Consider the following 20,459-nt stretch of genomic DNA (forward strand, 5'->3'; position numbering starts at 1 on the left):
GGTGCCTGGGTGGCTCAACTGGTTAAGCATCTGACTCTCTATCTCAGCTCAGGTCATGATCTCAGTTTGCGAGTTTAAGCCCCACATCTGGCGCTGCATGAGGGTGTAGATCTTGCTTGGGATTCTTTGTCTCCCTCTCTCTCTGCCCTCCCCCCTCAAAGTAAAAACAATTAAAAATAAATAAAACACAGAAAAAAATGTAAGACAGATCATGGATTAGGGTTAGAAAAGGAGAAAAAAGCAGAAAGAAAAAAACTGCAAATTCAGTAATATGTAACTTCCCAATTTAAGTCTCCATAAAAATAAGATTTTAAAATGGAAAAAATCCACATTTGTATAAAAAAATCATTTCTTTTAAATACTTTTAAATTGCTTTTGATGATTTTAAATGTTAAACTGTTTCAAACATTAACAGTAGCTACTGCCTTAAAATTATAATTATTTTTTGTTTCTTTTTATGTAACCTTTCTGATTTTAATATTAAATAAGTTTTTTAAATGTCTCAAGAAAGAAACATTATTACTTGGTACTTGTATACCTAGAACTTGGCATACTGAAGTTAGGAGCAACAAATTAACAGATAAAAGAAGAAATGCCTCTGGGGTTTGATATATAATTGCTTTGCTGGCTCCTTCCTAATTTCATTTATGGCATGTCTTATATTTATGACTCAGTAAACATATCCTGCTCCTCAATTTGATCCCACTCAACAAACATGGAAAGCAAAATCCAACTTGTGGATTAGAAAAAACTTAGATCTGGGGTGACTGGGTGGCTCAGTCGGTTAAGCGTCTGACTCTTGGTTTCAGCTCAGGTCCTGATCTCAAAGTTTCAGGAGTTCGAGCCCTTGCATCGGGCTTTGCGCTGGCAGCAAGGAGCTTGCTTCGGATTTTCTCTGTCTCCCTCGCTCTCTGCTCCTCCCCCACTCATTCTGTGTCTCTCTCAAAATAAATAAACTTAAAAAAAATTTTAGGTCTGTCAAAGGTACTCAATTCTGGAAAAAAATTTAAGGATACTTGGAATACTAGAGTTCACTTCTTTTTTCATGTGATTTTAGAAATACTGATATATTAACATTACTAGTTTGAAAGAACATGTTTAACATTTAAAACAAGAAAATCCTTTCAATTCATAACCACACTAAAGTATCATTCATTCATTCATTCATTCATTCATTGTTACTCAATAACAGTATCAGGTCCTGTGCCTGTACTGAATACATTTAAGTGCATAATTGTTGCCCGCATTCAGGCAAAAAGTTAACTATAAACCTCATTAGGTTAATATCTATTATTTATATACTATTTTAAAACTATGATGTGAGCCTTGGTCAAGGTGAGCCTTGACTATCCATATAAGCATGAGGCACTAAAAACGTACAGAAAAGGCTTTGTGAGTGACCTTGGGTTAGTGAGAATCACTGCAGGTTTGCTGCAATTTTAGTGGGATTTCTGGTGTGTCTCACCATAGACTGAATGGGTGGAAATATGACCATTCTGTTGGAGGATCCTTAATAGTATTTGTCGCTTTTTTTCTCTGGGCACCTTCACTTTCCCTAAAAAGTCAATCCTCTATTCATTTCCCTAGGGGCTAACAATGTTCAAAATGCAGAATGTAGGAAAAAGGGCTGAAGGAAAAGATGCACCACTTAGTAAAAGGATTTTAATGTAGTCCTCTCGTGTCACACCAGAAATACTGACGCAAATGTCCTTGAAGCCAAAACCTCTAGTGCTCAGATTCTTGATAATGTACCCTCCCACCCCCATTTCCCATACAGTGAGAAGGGTTGGCTGCCTGGATGGGAGTGTGGGGAAGGTCCTGAGAGAGGCTACTTCTGTTCTTACCACCTTTCAATTAATCCCTCCATTTTCAGCCCCATCCATTACTTCTACTGTGCAAAGCATATGGTGCTCCAATTTTTGAAACTTTCTGTGATCTGATAGCATTCTCTGCTGACATTTACGTTTCAGTTCTCCTGAATCTTGCTAAGTAGGTCACTGCTTCTCATCCACTGTATATTCTAAAACGTTATTAATACCTTGTTACTGTCGTCTCCTGTTCTCTTTGTCCTCTTCTATTTTTTGTTGTTATTTTTGTGAAATTTTGGAGGAATGAAGATAAACATATATTCCACCAGGTACATTTATCCAAGTCTCACTTAGATTTTTTAAACAAAGGGATAAATGACAAAGTCCTAGTCTCCTTCCCATCACTTCACTCTCTTGCTATAATAATCTATCTAAAATACAAAAGTGACTATTTAACCTACATGTTGTGATTCGGTGACTGTACATTCTGTACAGCAGGAAATGTCCAAAATCTTCATTGTAACGCAAGACCATTTATGATCTAGTCTCTGCTCGTTCTTCTTTACTTCATCTTCTGCCATTCCATCATAATCTATGTTCCAAATTGGCATAAATCCCTGGAATTTTTCAATCAGGACCTGTTTCCCCATAAAACGGCTTCTACCCTTTTCTAGTCAGAAAATAATCAATTCAGCATATAAAGTCACATCAAGGATCACTCTCCTCTGTGTAGCTTTTCCTTAGCTCCCTTGCCAAGCTAGAGAGCTTTCCCACTTCTCCCATTTTTTTATAAACTTTGATTGTATCACTGATTGGTTCATTTTCTACCCATGTCTGTCTCTCTCCTTACTCTCTGGACTTCCTGACCAAAGTTTTCTTTCAGTTTAGTCTTGGTTATATCTGCAAAACTTTAAATTACGTGATCAGAAATAAAGTACGAGTATTAGGTTGTTTTCTTTCTGAGAGTTTTCCCAAAATTAGCCTGATTTTTGAAAAATATAAATGCTCTTCCCATGATTTTCCTCAGTAAGATTCAATAATTAGCAGGATGTATGTTCTACTACACACACAAAAAAAGCATTATCTTGGAGATAGGAGTTTAGGGTTCCATTTCCATTGTGCTAGTTAAATTGAAAATAAATGTAAACAAATCAACTAACATAATTACTCTAACCGCCCCCCCCCACACTTTTTTTTCTTGCTGGGAAATAGAGGACATTAAACTGACTAATGGTAACACCATAACAAGAGACTTTTATGAAGTGTTTTATATATGATATATGCTTGTATGGTAAAGAATTAACCTGATCAAAAGAGGAGTCTGGCCTCTACCCTGGGCTACTGGGAGGGGACCTCTATGCATCTGGAATGTCTTGCTTAATAGGCATGTCTATCTGTCTAGAGGCTTTGGCCACCGGACAGTCTAACAATCTGATATGTGATGGGAGCTCTGGGATACACGGTATCAGCTGTGACCTCCAGAGAAGTGATAACTAAAGGTATTAGACTGACCTGGGAGGGGATGAAGACTAAAGGTCAGTCATGTGGACAGTATGTGATCAAGCCCCAATAAAAACAATGAACACAAAAGGCTTGATTTGAGCCTTCCTGGTTGGCATTATTCTGCATGGTGCCACACACTGTGGCTAAAAAAAGGGAATACTGTCGATGACTCAATAGGAGATGAACCCGGAGCTTTATGTTTGAACTCCTACTGGACTTTGTACCCTAGGACTCTTCTCTTGACAGATTTAAATTTGTATTCCTTGTCTGTAACAAACTGTGGGTGTGAGCATAGCAATTTTCAGTCAGCTCTGTGAGTTTTTCTAGCAAATTATCAAACCTGAAGGTAGTTTTGGGAAACCCTTGAACTTGCAATGGTGTCAGAAGTGAGGGCAGTCTTGTGGAGGTGGTTTTCTCAAATTGTACAGATTGCTAAATTCACTGCAGTTGGTATCAGCAAGACAGATGCTAACCTGCTGAACTGTGTGGTTTGGGAAGAAAAAGAATGAGAAGGTAGGAAATGACAAACCTTTTATTTCTGGGTGGCCACAGGGCCAATCCATGGTATGAAACTACAACTCTACTGTGATCAGTTACCAGAGGTGAAATTTACCAACGGAATTTAGAGATGGTGGATCTAACTCATAAGGAGTTAGCTCACTAAATACATTAAAAAAATGCAAAATTTTAAAAATGAGCTAATTATACAATCTCTTAATTATTGCTATATTTAATAGCTAAAGAGAAAGTAAGGGAGAGTGTTGGGGAAGATCCTGATGCTGAGCCAAGCCTGGGTTTTGGCCAGATCCAGCTATAACCACTAGCCACAGATCCATTTCTGCAGAGAAAAGTTATGCTGAAACAACAGATAATAAAGATTTGTAGGAGAACAGGGAAAAAGAAGAGTCAAGAGACTCATCCTGGCTGAGTGAAAATCTTTAAATCATTTTAAAGAAATGAGATGACTGAAGCAGACACTGAGGACTGTCAAAACAAAGATCTTATCGCAGCACTCTCAGAGTTTAGGAGAGGAGGCCCTGATAGTCTCCCCAACATTAACAAGAGCTAAACAGATCTACTTCATTCACTCCAAGTTTGGAAAAATCTTAAAAACCAGAAAGGGGGAAGATGACCATACGAAACTTAACTTCAAATTTCCTGAGCTGATGTTTCTACAATCTAATCAAGATTAGAGATAAGAATGCCTGAGACCCCTGGCTAAGCCTCAGCTGGGATCCAAAGATCAGAGGCACATTAAGTAAGTAAAATAAGACCAAAAAAAGATGATTCTGGGACTCCTTGCTACAGGAGCCCCAAGCACTAAGGATATAAATCCAATGGAGGCTACAGTTAGATTAAGGGGATACAGAAATATAAAGGTTGATAGGATTAAGGTAAAAGTTTAGATGAAAACTGGACTGTCTGAACAGACTTTACATAAAGTGGTTGCATCTCCTTTACCTGAAAGTATTACAAAAATTATTTATTATGTCTGGGGAAGGTTTCTCCTACTTAGTACTATAAAACAGATGGCATATAAAGCCATTTTAAGGGCAGTTGGTTAAGTGTGAACCAATGAGAATGCTCTAAACCACACAAGTTAATTTCAAACAGTATAGAAAAGAAGTTAGACAAATTCTTTGTACAATAGCTCTGTGAACGGGACTCTTAAGTGCCAGTATCATTTGGCTCTTACTTTTCAGGCTACATCAATTATAAAGGATACCATTTGGAATAGAATCTCTGGGTACTGGTCCTATTGGGCTATTGGATTATGTGGTATACAATGTCTGACGAACTGACCACAAAATAACTTGATTAAATGCTAAAGAAGTTCTCTGTTTATAACAGAGAAAACATAGCAGTGGCATATCCAACATGCTACAGTATACTATGCACAAACACATATCGTTTTTGTTGGTGGAAAGCTATTACACAGAATACAAAAAATAAAAAACAAACAACAATGGGTTTCTCATGAGATTAAAGCAATAAGCATCACATGGTGGGTCTGAAACCCCCTGGGAAACACCTCCATCCTGAGACAAGGAAGAAAGAAGGCCTATGGGAGGCTTTATGGCACACTCTAATTTACATCTAGGTGTGATTACCACTCATCGAATCCTAGTATGGGGGACTCAACATTTTAGAGTAAAAAAAAATGTATCCTAACTACTCCATTGGTAATGAAATTCATGGTAAATTAAACAACACAGGCACACAAAACAGAAAAGGACTTTAGAAGGTATTGCTACTGATCTAGGCATTGTAGGACAAGATGAATTTGCTTTTAATGAGGAGTGGCACTCAGAAGATAAAGACCTACTAACTAGAATAAGCAGATTAGAAGGAGTTCTCTTCTAAGACGAAAGCAAGGGAGGAGAATCAGTCTATGAAGATAATGCGGTTGTAGTGAAATGGTTCAGGCAGACTCAGCAAATAAGGCTAGGAATGAACATTGGGAAAGAACTGTGTACTCTGACCTAAAAGGGCCCCTGGACTGATTTAATATAGATGAGGGCTAAAGTAGCCATGGGACAATGGCCCTCTATCTTAGCTGCTAAGGCTCAAGGGGCACACCTAAGAGGATCTTATGGACCTCCAAACCCATGGAAGTTCTTCTGGGGTACTTGTAATATACATAAATGTACTATGACTGCCCTTGCCCCCATGACCGACCAAAATAAGGCATACCCTTCGGTATAACCTAACAGGGGCAGGAATTATTCTGAACACTACTTGAATCCTCCCCGTATGAGAGAGGTGGGCCCTACTATATATAACACACAGTCAAAACCAGTCTTAGTACAAGCTTGTGAACTGAGAGTGAACTGGCTTTGTTCCAATCTGACTTGGGACCCAGAAATAATGGAGTAAGGGCCAACTGTAACTAAGACAATGGTATATGGGCAAGAGTCAATTTTGTTGAGGAGACAAATTTCTCTGCAATTTATTCTGTAATGAAACTGAAAATCATTCTCTAATGAAACTAAAAATAATACTGATGATAATCGTATGTATCAGGAGATTGAGTAAAAGCTTTCTCAGGATACAATGCTGATAGAAAAAGAATGGCCTGAGGAAAAACTACATCTAGCTGGCCATCAGCTAATTTCTATGCTAAATAAGTTTATCAAGTTATAAATTTATCGTAAGTTACAAACAGCAGTAAATCACAGAAGTAAGTGGGTAAGTTAGTACAAGAATATGAAAATGTATGAAATGGCTTTATAAGTCAGATCAACTATTTATTTCTATCTATCCCTACTCCACACTAGCTCCTCCAAATGTTGATCATATTCATAATGTTGCTAGTGCTATGACCATCACATAAATGCTATTTATAAGTATATTTATAAGTATAGATATCCAGACAAATATTATTGTTTTGCTGTAAGAGAGCACAGGCCACAGACTAGCCTGTATGGTAAAGAAGCATCCCTTCCCAAAGAGAGATCTGGCCTAGATGTCAGCTACTGAGAGGTGATCTCTAGCCACCTGGAATGTCCCGCTTGGTAAGAGTCTTGGTTTGCCTACTAAACAGTCTAACAATGTGATTTCTGATAGGCCCTTCGGGAATTTCAGTATCATCAGCTCCACTTCCAGAGGAAGTTGTAACTATAGGTATCAATCCGATGTCCAGGAAAAAATAGAGACTAAAGCTCAGGTATGCAGACAGTATATACACTAAGCTCCATTAAAAACTGTGAACAGCAAAAGCATGGGTGGGCTTCTCTGGTTGGCAAAAGTCAGAATATTGTTGCACATTGTGGCTGGAAGGACATAATACTCTCTGTGACTTCATAACCCCCCCGTTGTGAACCCCTCCTATTCCCTGTGGCCTATGCATCTCTTCTACTGGTGGGTTTTAATCTTCATCCTTTCTCTGCAATAAACTGTAGGCACTAGTATCACAGTTTTCATTGAGTTCTAGGAGTCCTTCTAGTGAACTATCAACCCTGAGAGTGGGACAGGGAAACCCTCAAACTTACAATTGGTGTAAGAGAAGGTGGTTTTCTGGGGATTCCCCTAAAGCTGTACAGTTGACAAAACTCACTGTAGTGCTACACTAAGGCTTTTATTTATATATTTTGTTGCTTAACCTTCACAACGTTATATAGTAGGTGCTACTATTATGAATACAGTGAAGACAGAATAAATAACTCAAGATCATCCTGATATATACAAATATGTGTGTGTATATACGTATGTGTATGTATATGTGTGTGTGTGTGTGTGTGTATATATGTATGTTTACTTATTTATTTTGAGAGAGTGAACATGAGCAGGGGAAGGCAGAGAAAGAGAGACAGAGAGAGAGAGAGACAGAGAGAGAGAGAGAGAGACAGAGAGAGAGACAGAGAGAGAGAATCCCAAGCAGGCTCCACACCATTAGCAGAGCCCGACATGGAGCTCAAACCCACAAATTGTGAGATCATGACCTGAGCTGATATCAAGGGTTGGACGCTTAACTGACTCAGCCACCCAGGAGCCCAAATTCATCCTGTTATTAACCACAGATGGCACAGTAGGAATTTGAACGAGGAAATGCAACATGAAGACTTGCATTCTTAGTATATTACACTGCCTTCCTAAGATGGCTGCTAAGGTTCTCTTCTTCAGCAACTACATTCTCTAAATCTATGACTAGAAGATCTCTAAAGTTACATCAAGCCATGTAAATCTATGAGTAAGCAGTAATTCAGACAGAGTTAAAAACAAACCTTAAATAAGCTTCATTATATTTTGTCATTGTTTGAACTGTTATTTTTATTAGAAAGTTTTAATTCTTTGTACTAATATAGGAAAAATATTAAAAATGCTATATTAACAAAATTTATTTATTTTTTTAATGTTTATTTTTGACAGAGAGAGAGAGAGACAGAGCATGAGTTCAGGAGGGGCAGAGAGAGAGAGGGAGACACAGAATCCAAAGCAGGCTCCAGGCTCTGAGCTGTCAGCACAGAGCCCAACGCGGGGCTCAAATTCACAGACCGCAAGATCATGACCTGAGCCAAAGTCGGACGCTCAACTGACTGAGCCACCCAGGCACTCCTATATTAACAAAATTTAAAAAGCAAATGTTAAAAATATAAACAATAAAACATATATGATAAAGTCATTATATGAAATTTCCAATTTCTTGGGAAATAATAGCTATTTCTATTGAAAAGACAAATTAGGTCAGACATAATCCCACTCTTTCAAACAATTATTTTAAATACTTTATATTATTTTATAAGTGATTTTGACACTGCTATAATCAAGATGTTTTTTACTTGAATGTTATTGTCCACACTTCTCTGAAGTATTCATAATTCTAATTTTTAAAAGCTGCATAATATTTGATTAATTTCAAAATATTCACTAATTTTTGGGCACTGAAGTTGTCTCCTTTTTTCACAGGACTACAATGAACATCTTTCTTCATGTAACATTCTGGCTTTCAGTTTTGTATGTGCAGGCCTAGCACACTATCTGGCTCACATAAAGTGGTAAACATTAACTGAATTGAATATAATTTTTACTTTTTAAGTTTATTTCTTTTTGAGAGAGAGAGAAAGAGAGAGAGAGAGAGAGAGAGCGTGCACGTGTGTGTACATGCACAAGCAGGGAAGGGGCAGAGGTAGACAGAGGGAGAGAGAAAATCCCAAACAGGTCCTATGCTGTCAGTGCAGAGCCCAACCTGGAGCTTGATCTCACGAACTAGAAGATCATGACGACCTGAGCCAAAATCAAGAGTTGGATACTTAACTGACTGAGCCACCCAAGCACATCTATAACTTTTACTTAAAAAAATTTTTTTTGTTAGAATAATTTCCTAAGAGTAGAATTAATGAATCAAAGAGTATGAACTTCCTTATGGTTCTTACAATATACTTTTCCCCAAAATAATGTCATTTGTGACCCACAAGAAAAGGTAAGCGTGCTCATTCACTGCAGTCTTTCTCAGCATTAGCTTTTATCATTTAAAAAATGTGATACTTTACTACACTTAATTTGATCTCATAAAGTGCTTTACCTTGCAGAGAATAATAATCGTGAAGGTATAAGGTCTTTATTACCATTTCATCATTTACCAAAGCACAAAGAACTGTAAAACTACTCATTCTAAATCTGGAAACTCAATTATCAATATGCAAATATTCTTTAAATGAATTTATTTCAAAGTTCAATTCAGAGTTGGAGTATGGCATAGCTTCACATTTCAGTAAACTTTGGTTGAGGTCCTAATCTAAAAACCAAGTTTGGCAATGTAACAGCCAGATATAATGGTATTTTGTCCCAAAGAGCAGTTAATTCTGTTCTACGTTGAGGGTTTCTTTCAGAACAGAAAACAACTGAAAAGTACTTTCACCAAGCAAATAATATAAGTTCTTTCCCTCTACATCTTGAAAATAACCTATTTTGGGTAATTTTACATCACCTCCTCTCCTCCATAACAATTTAAAATCTCATACTTGTATTTGATTAGAATGAGGGTATCTATTATAAACATTTTTATTATTTGTCTTTGACTACTTGCCATGTTTAAAATTGGTTAGTTGCATATTTTTGCCACAACTGGCTGATTATGCTTTCCTGTCAATTTTTATCTGAGTATAAAGTAATAGCCAGAAAACTTGCTATAAGTCCCAGTAAAATTCTTTTTCACTAGCTGGGGTAGAATAAGTTCATCACTTTAAAATGAGCACTTACTAAGATGGATAAGGCACTGTGCTAGATGTCTAGGAATGATTCACAGATGACTAAGACATGATTCCTGTCCTCTAAGAACTTACAATCTAGTAGGGAAAGACAGACATGCAAACAAATAGGTATAATACAAAGCAGAAGTGCTAGCTGTTAAAACAGAGGTACAAACAAAGTTCTACAGGAACACAGGATGGTGAGATTAATTCTGGTTGGGGTGATCTGGAAGGCTGAGCCAGAAGAAAAGTAGTAGAAAACTCTGCCCCTTAGAAAATGCAGCAGTGTTACAGCCCAGCTGGGTTAGGGTCGAAGCCCCACTCCCCACAGAAGGTTTTCCTAAAGGAGATGGAGCCAGGGCCCTAATCCAGTTAGGTAGGTTATTCGCTGATTTCAATTATGAATGCCAACACTTTCTTTCCCTGGTGCAGATAAATGTGATTTCATGAATATCTTACTTTATTTTTAAAAATGAAATTTAACAATGTATTAAGTAACTTACATAAAAATGTAAGATATTTTGACTTTCATCATCAGAATAGCCTCAGGTGGTACCCTGATCATAGAGGACCAAGCCAAAACAAAACAAAAAAAGACACCACTTCAGCAGGTTTATAGGCGGTGGGTACTCCAATACATGTTTTGCTATTGATACACTGAGAGGAAAGATGCAGAGACAATTCCAGAGAATTGGTATCATACTATCCCATATTTTGTTGATTTTAATTTTTAAATTTTTACTTTTTTTTTTAATTTTTAAAAATTTAAAATAAACTTCAGAAAAGGCTAATAAGACAACAGGGGTTTTTTTTTGTGTCATGTCATGACTTCAAGAACCAGCAGGCACATTGCTAGTTTCTACTGATTTCTTAGAGTAAGTAGGCAAGATAATATAACCAATATATAATATTTAACAGGTACCACACGAGGGGTGAAACAACTACAAAGAAGATAATACAAACATATGTTTCAGTACAAAAGAACATGAAATCAAGTATCATGTACACAGAATCAGAAACATTAAATCTGTAGAGAATTAAAGACAATTCTGGCTGTTTAATTCCACTGCTATCTCATATGTATCCCTCAAATTTCTCAAATTTGTAGATATAGCATTTTATTCTACCAAATGAATTTAAAAACTCTGAATTCATAACTGCTGCTTATAGATATCCTTAAATAAGCCTCATTTGAATGAACAGTAGAGAAACTATAATCTCAGTTACATGTACTAAAACATAAAGGAGTGTTTGCAGAAGGCTATGAAACTTAAAATGATTGTCTAAAGTATACCAAGCACTCTCATTTCAATGACTTATTCTATAAATTTTGACAACCTCCTGAAATAAAGAAAGAAAACAGGAAGAAAAGAAGGAAAACACATCCTGACTATCTAAATTAAGGAAGATATCTCATTATAGACTTTCTTTAAATATAAACATACAATTCAAAAAGACTTGCTAAAATTAGCCGAGCAAACCATGAAACAAATACAAAAAGGGTTATAGTATCTCTAATAATATAAAGAAAGCTTAGAACAAATATTAGAAAGACACAAAATCCTGATAATATTTGAAAAAACACAATCACAAAAATACAAGTTGCTAATAAATATGAAAAAGTATTCATCCATTAAAGAAATGCAAATTAAAATAATAAAATAGTATTTTAAAACATGAAATTAGTAGATATAAAAATTACAATATTCAATTCTGCACTCAAGTTGTAAAAATCCTTTTTTAAATGTTTGGGTTTTTAAAACAAGATGGTCTGAAGCAAGTAATCAGTGTTTGTGGATGCAGGGGTGAGTTGGGGGGGTCAGGATTGGGGTGAGATGAAACCCTCATACATTGGGGACTATGGCAGTAAGTGCAACTTTTAAACAATCTGTGAAGAGTATCAGGAGATTTCTGTATCTTTTTTTCAAGTTCACACCCTCTGACCAGTAATTCTACTGCTATGAATCTAAATTTTTAAAATAATCAGAGAAGCAAACAAAGATTTACATATTTATCACAATAATATTTATCAGTTACTTATAGTCACAAAAAGATTAGGAACAATACCAAACATTAGGGAAATGGATCATTTTAGAATGAAATATTATGCAGCCATTAAAAACTGTTACAACTACTACCTGTGACAGAAATGTATAGAATCAAATATCAAGTAAAAAAAGCAGGATCTACAATTTTAATACATACTTAGCTAAAACTATGATTAGAAAGCAGAGATTTTATATCCTGCTGTTTATTAGTTTTAATATGCGGGAGGGCACATACCATCTTTACTATTTAGGATTTTCTGTATATAAGATCACATCATCTGCAAACAAATAACTTTACTTTTCCTTTCCAAGTTAGATGCCTTTTTGTTCTTTTTCTTGTCTACCTGCTCTGGCTAGAATTTCCAATGCTATGTTGAACAGAAAAGTGTCATCCTGGTCTTATTCCCCATCTTAGAGGAAAAGCTTGCAGTCTTTCACAATTGAGTATGATGCTCGCTAAGTAGAAGGATTTAAAATCGGCACATAAAAAAAGAATTGTTTCCATACTCTAATAATGAACTATGTGAAAACAAAATTATCAAATTGACTCTACTTATGACAGCATCACAAAAAAGAGTAAATTACTTAGGAATTGACCACATAAGTCAAAGACTCGTACAGTAAAAACTATAAAACACTGCTAAAAGAATTTAAAGAAAACACAGAGAAAACACATCTTGTGGTCATGGATTGAAAGGCTTATTGCTGTTAAGATGTCAATAATACCCAAAGTAATCTATAAGTTCGGCGCAATCTATATCAAAATTCCAAAGTTTCTGGCTGAAGAAGCATCCATCCTGAAACTCATACGGAATCTCAAGGAAAACCAAGTAGCCAAAATAGTCTTGAAAAAAAAAACAAAGGTGGAATACTCACAATTCCTGATTTCAAAACTTACTACAAAGCTATACAGTAATCAAAACAGTACGGTACTGGCATAAAGACAGATATACAGACTGATGGGACTACAACAGAGAGCCCAGAAATAAACTCTTGCATATATGATCAAATAATTTTTGCACAAGGTGCCAAGACTATTCAAAGGAAAAAGGAAAGTCTTTTCAATAAATAATAATAGGAAAACTGGATATCAACAAACAAATGAAAGAAGTTGAACACTCACCTAAAACCATAAGTAAAAATTAGCTCCGAATGGATCAAAGGACTACATGTAAAATCTAAAATAGTGACATACAACAAAAGCTTCACAATGTTGGATTTGGAAATGATTTCTTAGATATGACACCAAGACAGAGGTGACCACAAAAAAAAAAACGACAAACTGACTGGACCTTATGACTATTTAAGAAAAACTGTGCATCAAAAGACAATGTCTACAGAGTAAAAGGCCAATCCACCAAATGGAAGAAACTGTTTGCAGATCCCATCTGACAAGGGATTAATATTCAGAACATACAGAGAATTCCTAAAACTAAACATAAAACCAACCTGATTCAAAAATGGGCACAACTTACATAGATATTTCTCCGAGGAAGATAAACAAATACCATATAAGCACAAGAAAAGATGCTCAGTATCATTAATCATTAGATAAATGTAAATCAAAACCCCAAGAAGGTACCACCCATTAGGATGGCTATTATCAAAAATTAAAACCAGCAAGTATTGCCAAGAATGTAAAATAGTACAGCTGCTGTGGAAAACAGTATGGCAGTTCCTCAAAAAATTTAAAAACAGAATTACCATATGATCCAGCAATTCCACTTCTTCAGCAATTCCAAAAGAATTGAAAGTATGGTCTCAATGAGATGTATGTACACCCATATGCATAGCACCATTATTCACAATAGCTGAGAGATGGAAGCAACCTAAGGGTCCCTCAACAGACAAATGAATAAATAAAATGTGGTACATACATACAATGAAATATTATTCAGCCTTACAAACGAAGGAAATTCTGAAAAGGCTACAACATAAATGAACCATGCAAACATCATGCTAAGTAAAATAAGCCAGTCACAAAAAGACAAATACTGTATGATTCCGGTTATACTGAGGTACTTTGAGTACTCAAAACCATAGAGACTGAAACGAAGATGATAGTTGCCAGGAGCTGGGAAGAAGAAGGAATGGAGAGTTGCTGTTTAATGGGTACAGAGTTTCAGTTCTGTAAGATGGAATAAGTTCTATAGATGGATGATTGCACATACAACACGGTGAATGTATTCAATGCCACTGAACTTTTATACTTAAAAATGATTAGGGTGGAAAATTTTACATTAAGCATATTTTACCACAATTTAAAAAAATTCATTAATTCTATGGTGCAAAAAGAACAGGGAAATACTTTATAAGAAAATATGTCAAAGAAGTAAGCTGGCTATTATTTGGTAATGAAAACAGAATGATTATTATGATTTTCTATTTTATACCATTTAGCATTTTCCAAATTTTTAAATAATGTGCAGGGTTTTTTGTATAAGAAAAAATGAACTGAATTTTAAAAAGAGGCCTCATGATTAATTACTTATGTGAGGTTAAAAGGTTTTCAAAAGAGGCACCTGAGTGGCTCTGCGGCTGTGTCTGACTTCAGCTCAGGTCATAATCTCATGGTTCCTGGGTCCGAGTCCTGCATTGGACTGGCTGCTGTCAGAGCAGAACCGGCTTTGGATCCTCTGTCCTGCTCTTTCTGCCCCTCCCCCACTTGTGCACAAACTCTCAAAAATAAATAAACACTAAAAAAAAATAGAAAATAAAAGGTTTTCAAAAGAAATTTCTAAAATAGTGACAAAAACTATTTTTTTAAAGTTTATTTTGAGAGAGAGAGAGAGAGAGAGCATGCATGCGCACATGAGAACAGGGGAGGGGCAGAGAGAGACAGACAGAGAATTCCAAGCAGGGAGCTCAATATGGGGCCTGATCTCATGAACCACAAGATCATGACCTAAGCCGAAATCAACAGTGAGACACTTAACTGACTAAGCCAGCCAGGTGCCCCTGACAAAAATTATCATTAAACAATATTTCCTAAGATATATTTTCTCCAAAGTCAGTAATTTATGAATATACATTAGGAATTCACCTTGATATTAATAACCGTCTCTAAGACATGGCAAAGGTTTTTCTAAAGTTGTTTATTCTTTACGATACTGAAGCATACTTTTTAGTATTATTTTTACTGCTTCCTACTTTTGAGACTTTTCATACAAAATTCACATGTCAAGTTTTAACCATTTTTTTTTTTAGGTTTATTTATTTATTTACAGAGACAGAGAGTGCAAGCAGGGAAAGGGCAAAGAGAGATGGAGAGAGAGAATTCCACACAGGTCCCTACTGTCAGCATACAGCCCAGGGCTCAATCTCAGGAACCGTGAGATCATGACTTGAGCTGAAATCGAGAGTTGGACACTTAACCAACTGAGCCACCCAGGCTTCCCTTAACCAATTTTTGAGTTAAAGTTTATAAAATAAACATAGGGGCGCCTGGGTGGCTCAGTCAGTTAAGCGTCCGACTTTGGCTCAGGTCATGATCTCATGGCTTGTGAGTCTGACCCCTGCGACGGGCTCTGTGCTGACAGCTCAGAGCCTGGAGCCTCTTCAGATTCTGTGTCTTTCTCTCTCTCTCTCTCTCTCTCTCTCTGCCCCTCCCCTGCTCACACTCTGTCTCCCTCTGTCTCTGAAAAATAAATAAACATTAAAAAAAATTCATAAAATAATAAACATGTTAGTCATGGCTTTAAAATCTTCATGTTAACAATTCAATATACTCATGCAAAAAGTATTTCTTAAAATCTTTCATAGATAAAATTATCTTCTTTGCTAGAGTATTCAAAGTATCTGGCCAAAACTATAGTTCATGGAAAACTATAGTTCATGGATATCATTTTTCATCTTTCGATATTGTAAGTATTATCTCTTAAAAATATTATACAACTCACTTCATTCTCTCTTTCTCTCCCTACATTTTCTTTTTAACCACTTATCTCTTCAGACTTATAAGGTCTAACTAAAAGAGAAAATGTATAGGCACTACAATTATTAACAAGAAAATCCATTCTTGTAAATATTTATGTCAAAAAATATATGAAAGTATCTGCCCTGATGGTAGTTATACCAAATACCTAGAATAACATTTCAATGGCTTTAAAAATATGTCTTCAGGGGCGCCTGGGTGGCTCGGTCGGTTAAGCGTCCGACTTCGGCTCAGGTCACGATCTCACGGTCCGTGAGTTCGAGCCCCGCGTCAGGCTCTGTACTGACAGCTCAGAGTCTGGAGCCTGTTTCAGATTCTGTGTCTCCCTCTTTCTCTGCCCCTCCCCTGTTCATGCTCTGTCTCTCTCTATCTCAAAAATAAATAAACGTTAAAAAAATTTTTTTAAAAATAAAATAAAAATATGTCTCCAATATCAATGTAAAAACATTATTTCATTCGAACATATACAGCAAAATGGTTAAACATGATATGGTTTTTTTTCTTAATAAAATTACTTTATTTAGTTAGTATCTTTCTTTTTTGTTGTTTTTTAAGTTTATTTATGTATTTTTTAGTAATTGCTACACCCAACATGGGGCTCAAATTCACGACCCCGAGATCAAGAGTCACTTGCTCTTCTGACTGAGCCAGCCAGGTATCCTTAGTATGCTTCTTTTACAAAACTCTTCAAACTCTAGTTGAAAATGTTGTGAAACCTATTATTTATTAAATAGAACACATCCTGATATGAATTTTACCTATTACATGAACATATAATTTCACATTAAATATCTGCTATCGTCCACAAAGAATTCACTCAATTTTTACTCAATTTAACCAAGGAAAATTACATGCTACTGAATGCTTTATAAAAAGTATCCTCTTATCGTCCACATACACAGTCATTCAGCAAAACTGCTCCCCATGACACTCAAACTAGTCAACTATTTGTTAGTAACCTTTGACGCAATTTATAGATTTCTCCTAATTGGATGGAATAAACTATCGGTAGACTAAATATGCTAAAAGAGCACTAACAAAAAAGACATATAAAATTGTTTAACAAAATAAAAGCTGTATTTGGATATTTCTGCCAGATACTACAGAGCTTCTTCAGCAATAATCTATAATCACCAAGATAAATCTGAAATTATATTCAGTAATTGTTCTTTTAAAACAAACAACTGAAAATGCTTAATGAAACAGGAATAGATCTTACCAATGCAGGCCACTGAATTTGTTTGCTCTTTGATCCCTGAGTCTGGCTAGGGTCGATCCTTCTGGCCCAGATTAAGTGGTATTCCACCAAGAAAGTTGAAAAATCTTCATAAACTTTAACCCACTCTCGTTTATCCCATTCAAGATCATCAAATTCCACATACACCTATAGAAAAAAAAAAACATAAAACTCCCTAAGTTTGTGGATACAGAGTATGATATTTTAAAATACAAGCCATGAAGTTGAATTAAGAAAGACATCAACACATTCATTATTTGAATTAACATTTCTCTTAAAATCATTATTTAACGAATTTTCATTAACCTCATTAGAACTCCCTACTTATTGTATATCAAGAAGTTTATTAGGAAAAGCAAATTACACAATATTAATCAGTCCAGACTGGCATCTACTAAAGACATATGAAAAGACTGTGGATACTGATGATTCTAGAAGCAGAGGTTGGGAAATAATAAATATTTTAGGCTTTGCAAATCATATGGTTGGTCTCTGTCACACCTACTTACCTCTGATTTTATAAGTACAAAAGAAGCCATAAATAATATGTAAACAAATGACTTTGGCTTTGTTCCAATAAAACATTACTTAAAAAGACAAGCAGCAGGGCAAGGATGGCTCAACATACGACAATCAGTGTACTATACATTATCAGAATGAAGGAAAAATACTACATGATCATCTTGCTTGACACAGAAAAAGCATTTGACAAGCTTAATGCTCTTGCATAATAAAAATACTCCAACTAGGAACAGAAAAAAACTACTCCAACACAATGATGGTAATATTGAAAAACCTACAACTAACAGCATACTGAATGGTGAAAGCCTGAAAGGTTTTCCTCTAAAATAGAAACATGAATGTTTGTATTTGGAAAACCAAAGCAGACTCTTCACACTCATTCATTCAACTCTTTCTTCTCCCATTTTCATCCTTTTTCCATTCACCACCTAAGAAGATCTCTTCATAGAGCTGTCTTCTCTACCACATTATGAGTTTTGTTGGAGGCATTCTTGGTCTTACCCTTCTTCCACCCATCTTCTGCTCCCTTATATGTGAAGTGTTTCACTTCCTCCTTGTTTAAATCCTGTTTGTTCTTCAGACCTCACCCAAGTTCTTCCGGAATGTTTATAACCCCCACTTTGACTCAAACTTACTTTTGAACTCCTACAAGCACTTATTTTTCATATAGTTTATATTAGTGTATAATCAAATTCTGCCCTATATTCAAATAAAATGAGATTATTATTATATTATGCGTGCAAACTCACTGAGGGTTCAGCTGTTACAGTGCCCAGAACAGCGCTGCATACATGTGAAGTACTTAATAATATTAAATATCTCCTGACTCTTGCAATCATTGACTTTTAAACATGGACACAAACTGGTGTATGTTTGATTTTGAGGTCTTTGTGTTGCTGCTCATTAGGAAGCTAGTTAGACATGCTTACCTGTTAGAACTGGGAAAAAGGAATACTGTTCAAGGAATTAACATCTATTCCTAGTTATCTATGCCAAGTCAGAGCAGGAGCCCAACAAGAAAGAAGCCAACAAAACTGGTGGCTTCTTCTAAAAACACATTCTAAGGGGTTGAGCTGAGGTCCACCTGGTGCTATGCAGAAGTTTTAAACTATATACCAATATCTCTATTACCTGAAATCTTGCAAGAGTCTTGTAATTACTGAATTGTGGTATAAATGAGTTATTGGAAACTACAGAAAATTGGGGTGCCTGAGTGGCTCAATCAGTTAAGCATCTGACTCTTGATACTGGCTCAGGTTGAGATCTCCAGGTTATGGGATTGAGACCTGCACTGTGCTCCATACTGACAATGCAGAGCCTGCTTGGGATTCTCTCTCTCCCTCTCTCTCTGCCCCTCCCCCTCTTGTTCTCTCTCTCTCAAATAAATAAACATTAAAAAAACATTGCCGAAAACTACAGAAAACTGAAGCAGAAACAATGCTCAGGGAAACCTGGGTAGTATCTTTGCTTTCTCCACATGGGCAATAATATGGTCTTGTTGACAAAATATTTCCATCAAAAACCTAAAGAGCCATGGTTTTAAACATTTCCATATCTAAAGGGCATAAATTCAATGTAAATTCTTCCAGATGCAAAGTCTTTTGATATAAAATTAAAATTTTCAGCATGGAGTGAACTTTCTAAACTCATAGTTTATCTTGCATGGACAGTATCACAGACTTTTGGGAATCTGCTAGGACCCTGGGGACAAAAGGAAATGAAATTCTTTTCCTTTGCTGTGTAGCAAACTTACCTTCATATTATCAGGACAGTGAAGCGTTTGAATGTCAATACATACATAGATAGACAGACACTAATAAGCTAGCCTATTATTGTTACATGGATTCTGGCAAAATACATGAGACCCCCTAGGACTTTATTACTTAAAGCAAAACCTACTTATTACTTAAAGCAAAATACCAGTGTGCTGCTTGTGCTGACTCCTCATGCCTCCCAAGACCCATGGAAAGGTTGCCAAGCACCAAAGGATGAACACCTGTGCACACAGAGAGTTGTGCCATAGGAGAGGAATGCTGATCATGTGAGTGTGTGGGGAGGGGGGAGTTCCCCCTTTTATATTTTAATTTTCATTTTGAGAGACGAGAGTGTTGCATGCATATGTGAGGGGGGAGGGCAGAGAGAGAGGGAGAGGGAGTGAGGGGGAGGGAGGGAGAGGGGGACAAGGAGGGAGAGGGGGAGAAGGAGGGAGAGGGGGAGAGAGAGGGAGAGGGGGAGGGAGAGAGGGAGAGAGGGAGAGAGAGAGGGAGGGAGGGAGGGAGGGAGAGAGGGAGGGAGGGAGAGAATCTCAAGCAGGCTCTGTGCTGTCAGTGCAGGGCCCAACATGGGGCTCGAACTTACAAACCATGAGATCATGAGCTGGAATGAGAGTCAGACGCTTAACCAACTGAGCCACCCAGGCATCCCTAAGGAAGAAAAGTTTTTTTAAGTAGGCTTCACACCCAGCATGGAGCCCAATGCAGTGCCCAATGCATGGCTTGGACTCACAACCCTGGGATCAAGTTCTGAGCTGAGATCAAGAGTCTGAGGTTTGACTGATTGAGCCACCCAGGCACTCCCCCACCCCAGCTTTTATAATAAGTAGAAGCAAGCCTGCTATTGAAGTTATTACCTCACCCTTCATTGCTGCTCACAACTCTAAGAAATGGCCCTGGTAAAGAGTGGTCAGGTTTTCCATTCTTGGTATATCTCACAAGAACA

General features: G+C 36.6%; 1 protein-coding gene across 5 annotated transcripts in view; it reads right to left on the minus strand.

Moving 5' to 3' along the window:
• Positions 1 to 20,459, minus strand: part of JMJD1C (jumonji domain containing 1C) — a 258,892-nt gene that overhangs the window by 173,805 nt on the left and 64,628 nt on the right. For all 5 annotated transcript variants that reach the window (XM_045437549.1, XM_045437550.1, XM_045437548.1 and 2 more), the window contains one exon: positions 17,202 to 17,366. In XM_045437549.1, coding sequence (XP_045293505.1) covers positions 17,202 to 17,366 — 165 coding nt within the window. The remainder of the gene's footprint in view (positions 1 to 17,201; positions 17,367 to 20,459) is intronic.

The sequence above is a fragment of the Leopardus geoffroyi genome, chromosome D2, assembly GCF_018350155.1.
Source record: "Leopardus geoffroyi isolate Oge1 chromosome D2, O.geoffroyi_Oge1_pat1.0, whole genome shotgun sequence".
NCBI classification, from domain to species: Eukaryota; Metazoa; Chordata; class Mammalia; order Carnivora; family Felidae; genus Leopardus; species Leopardus geoffroyi.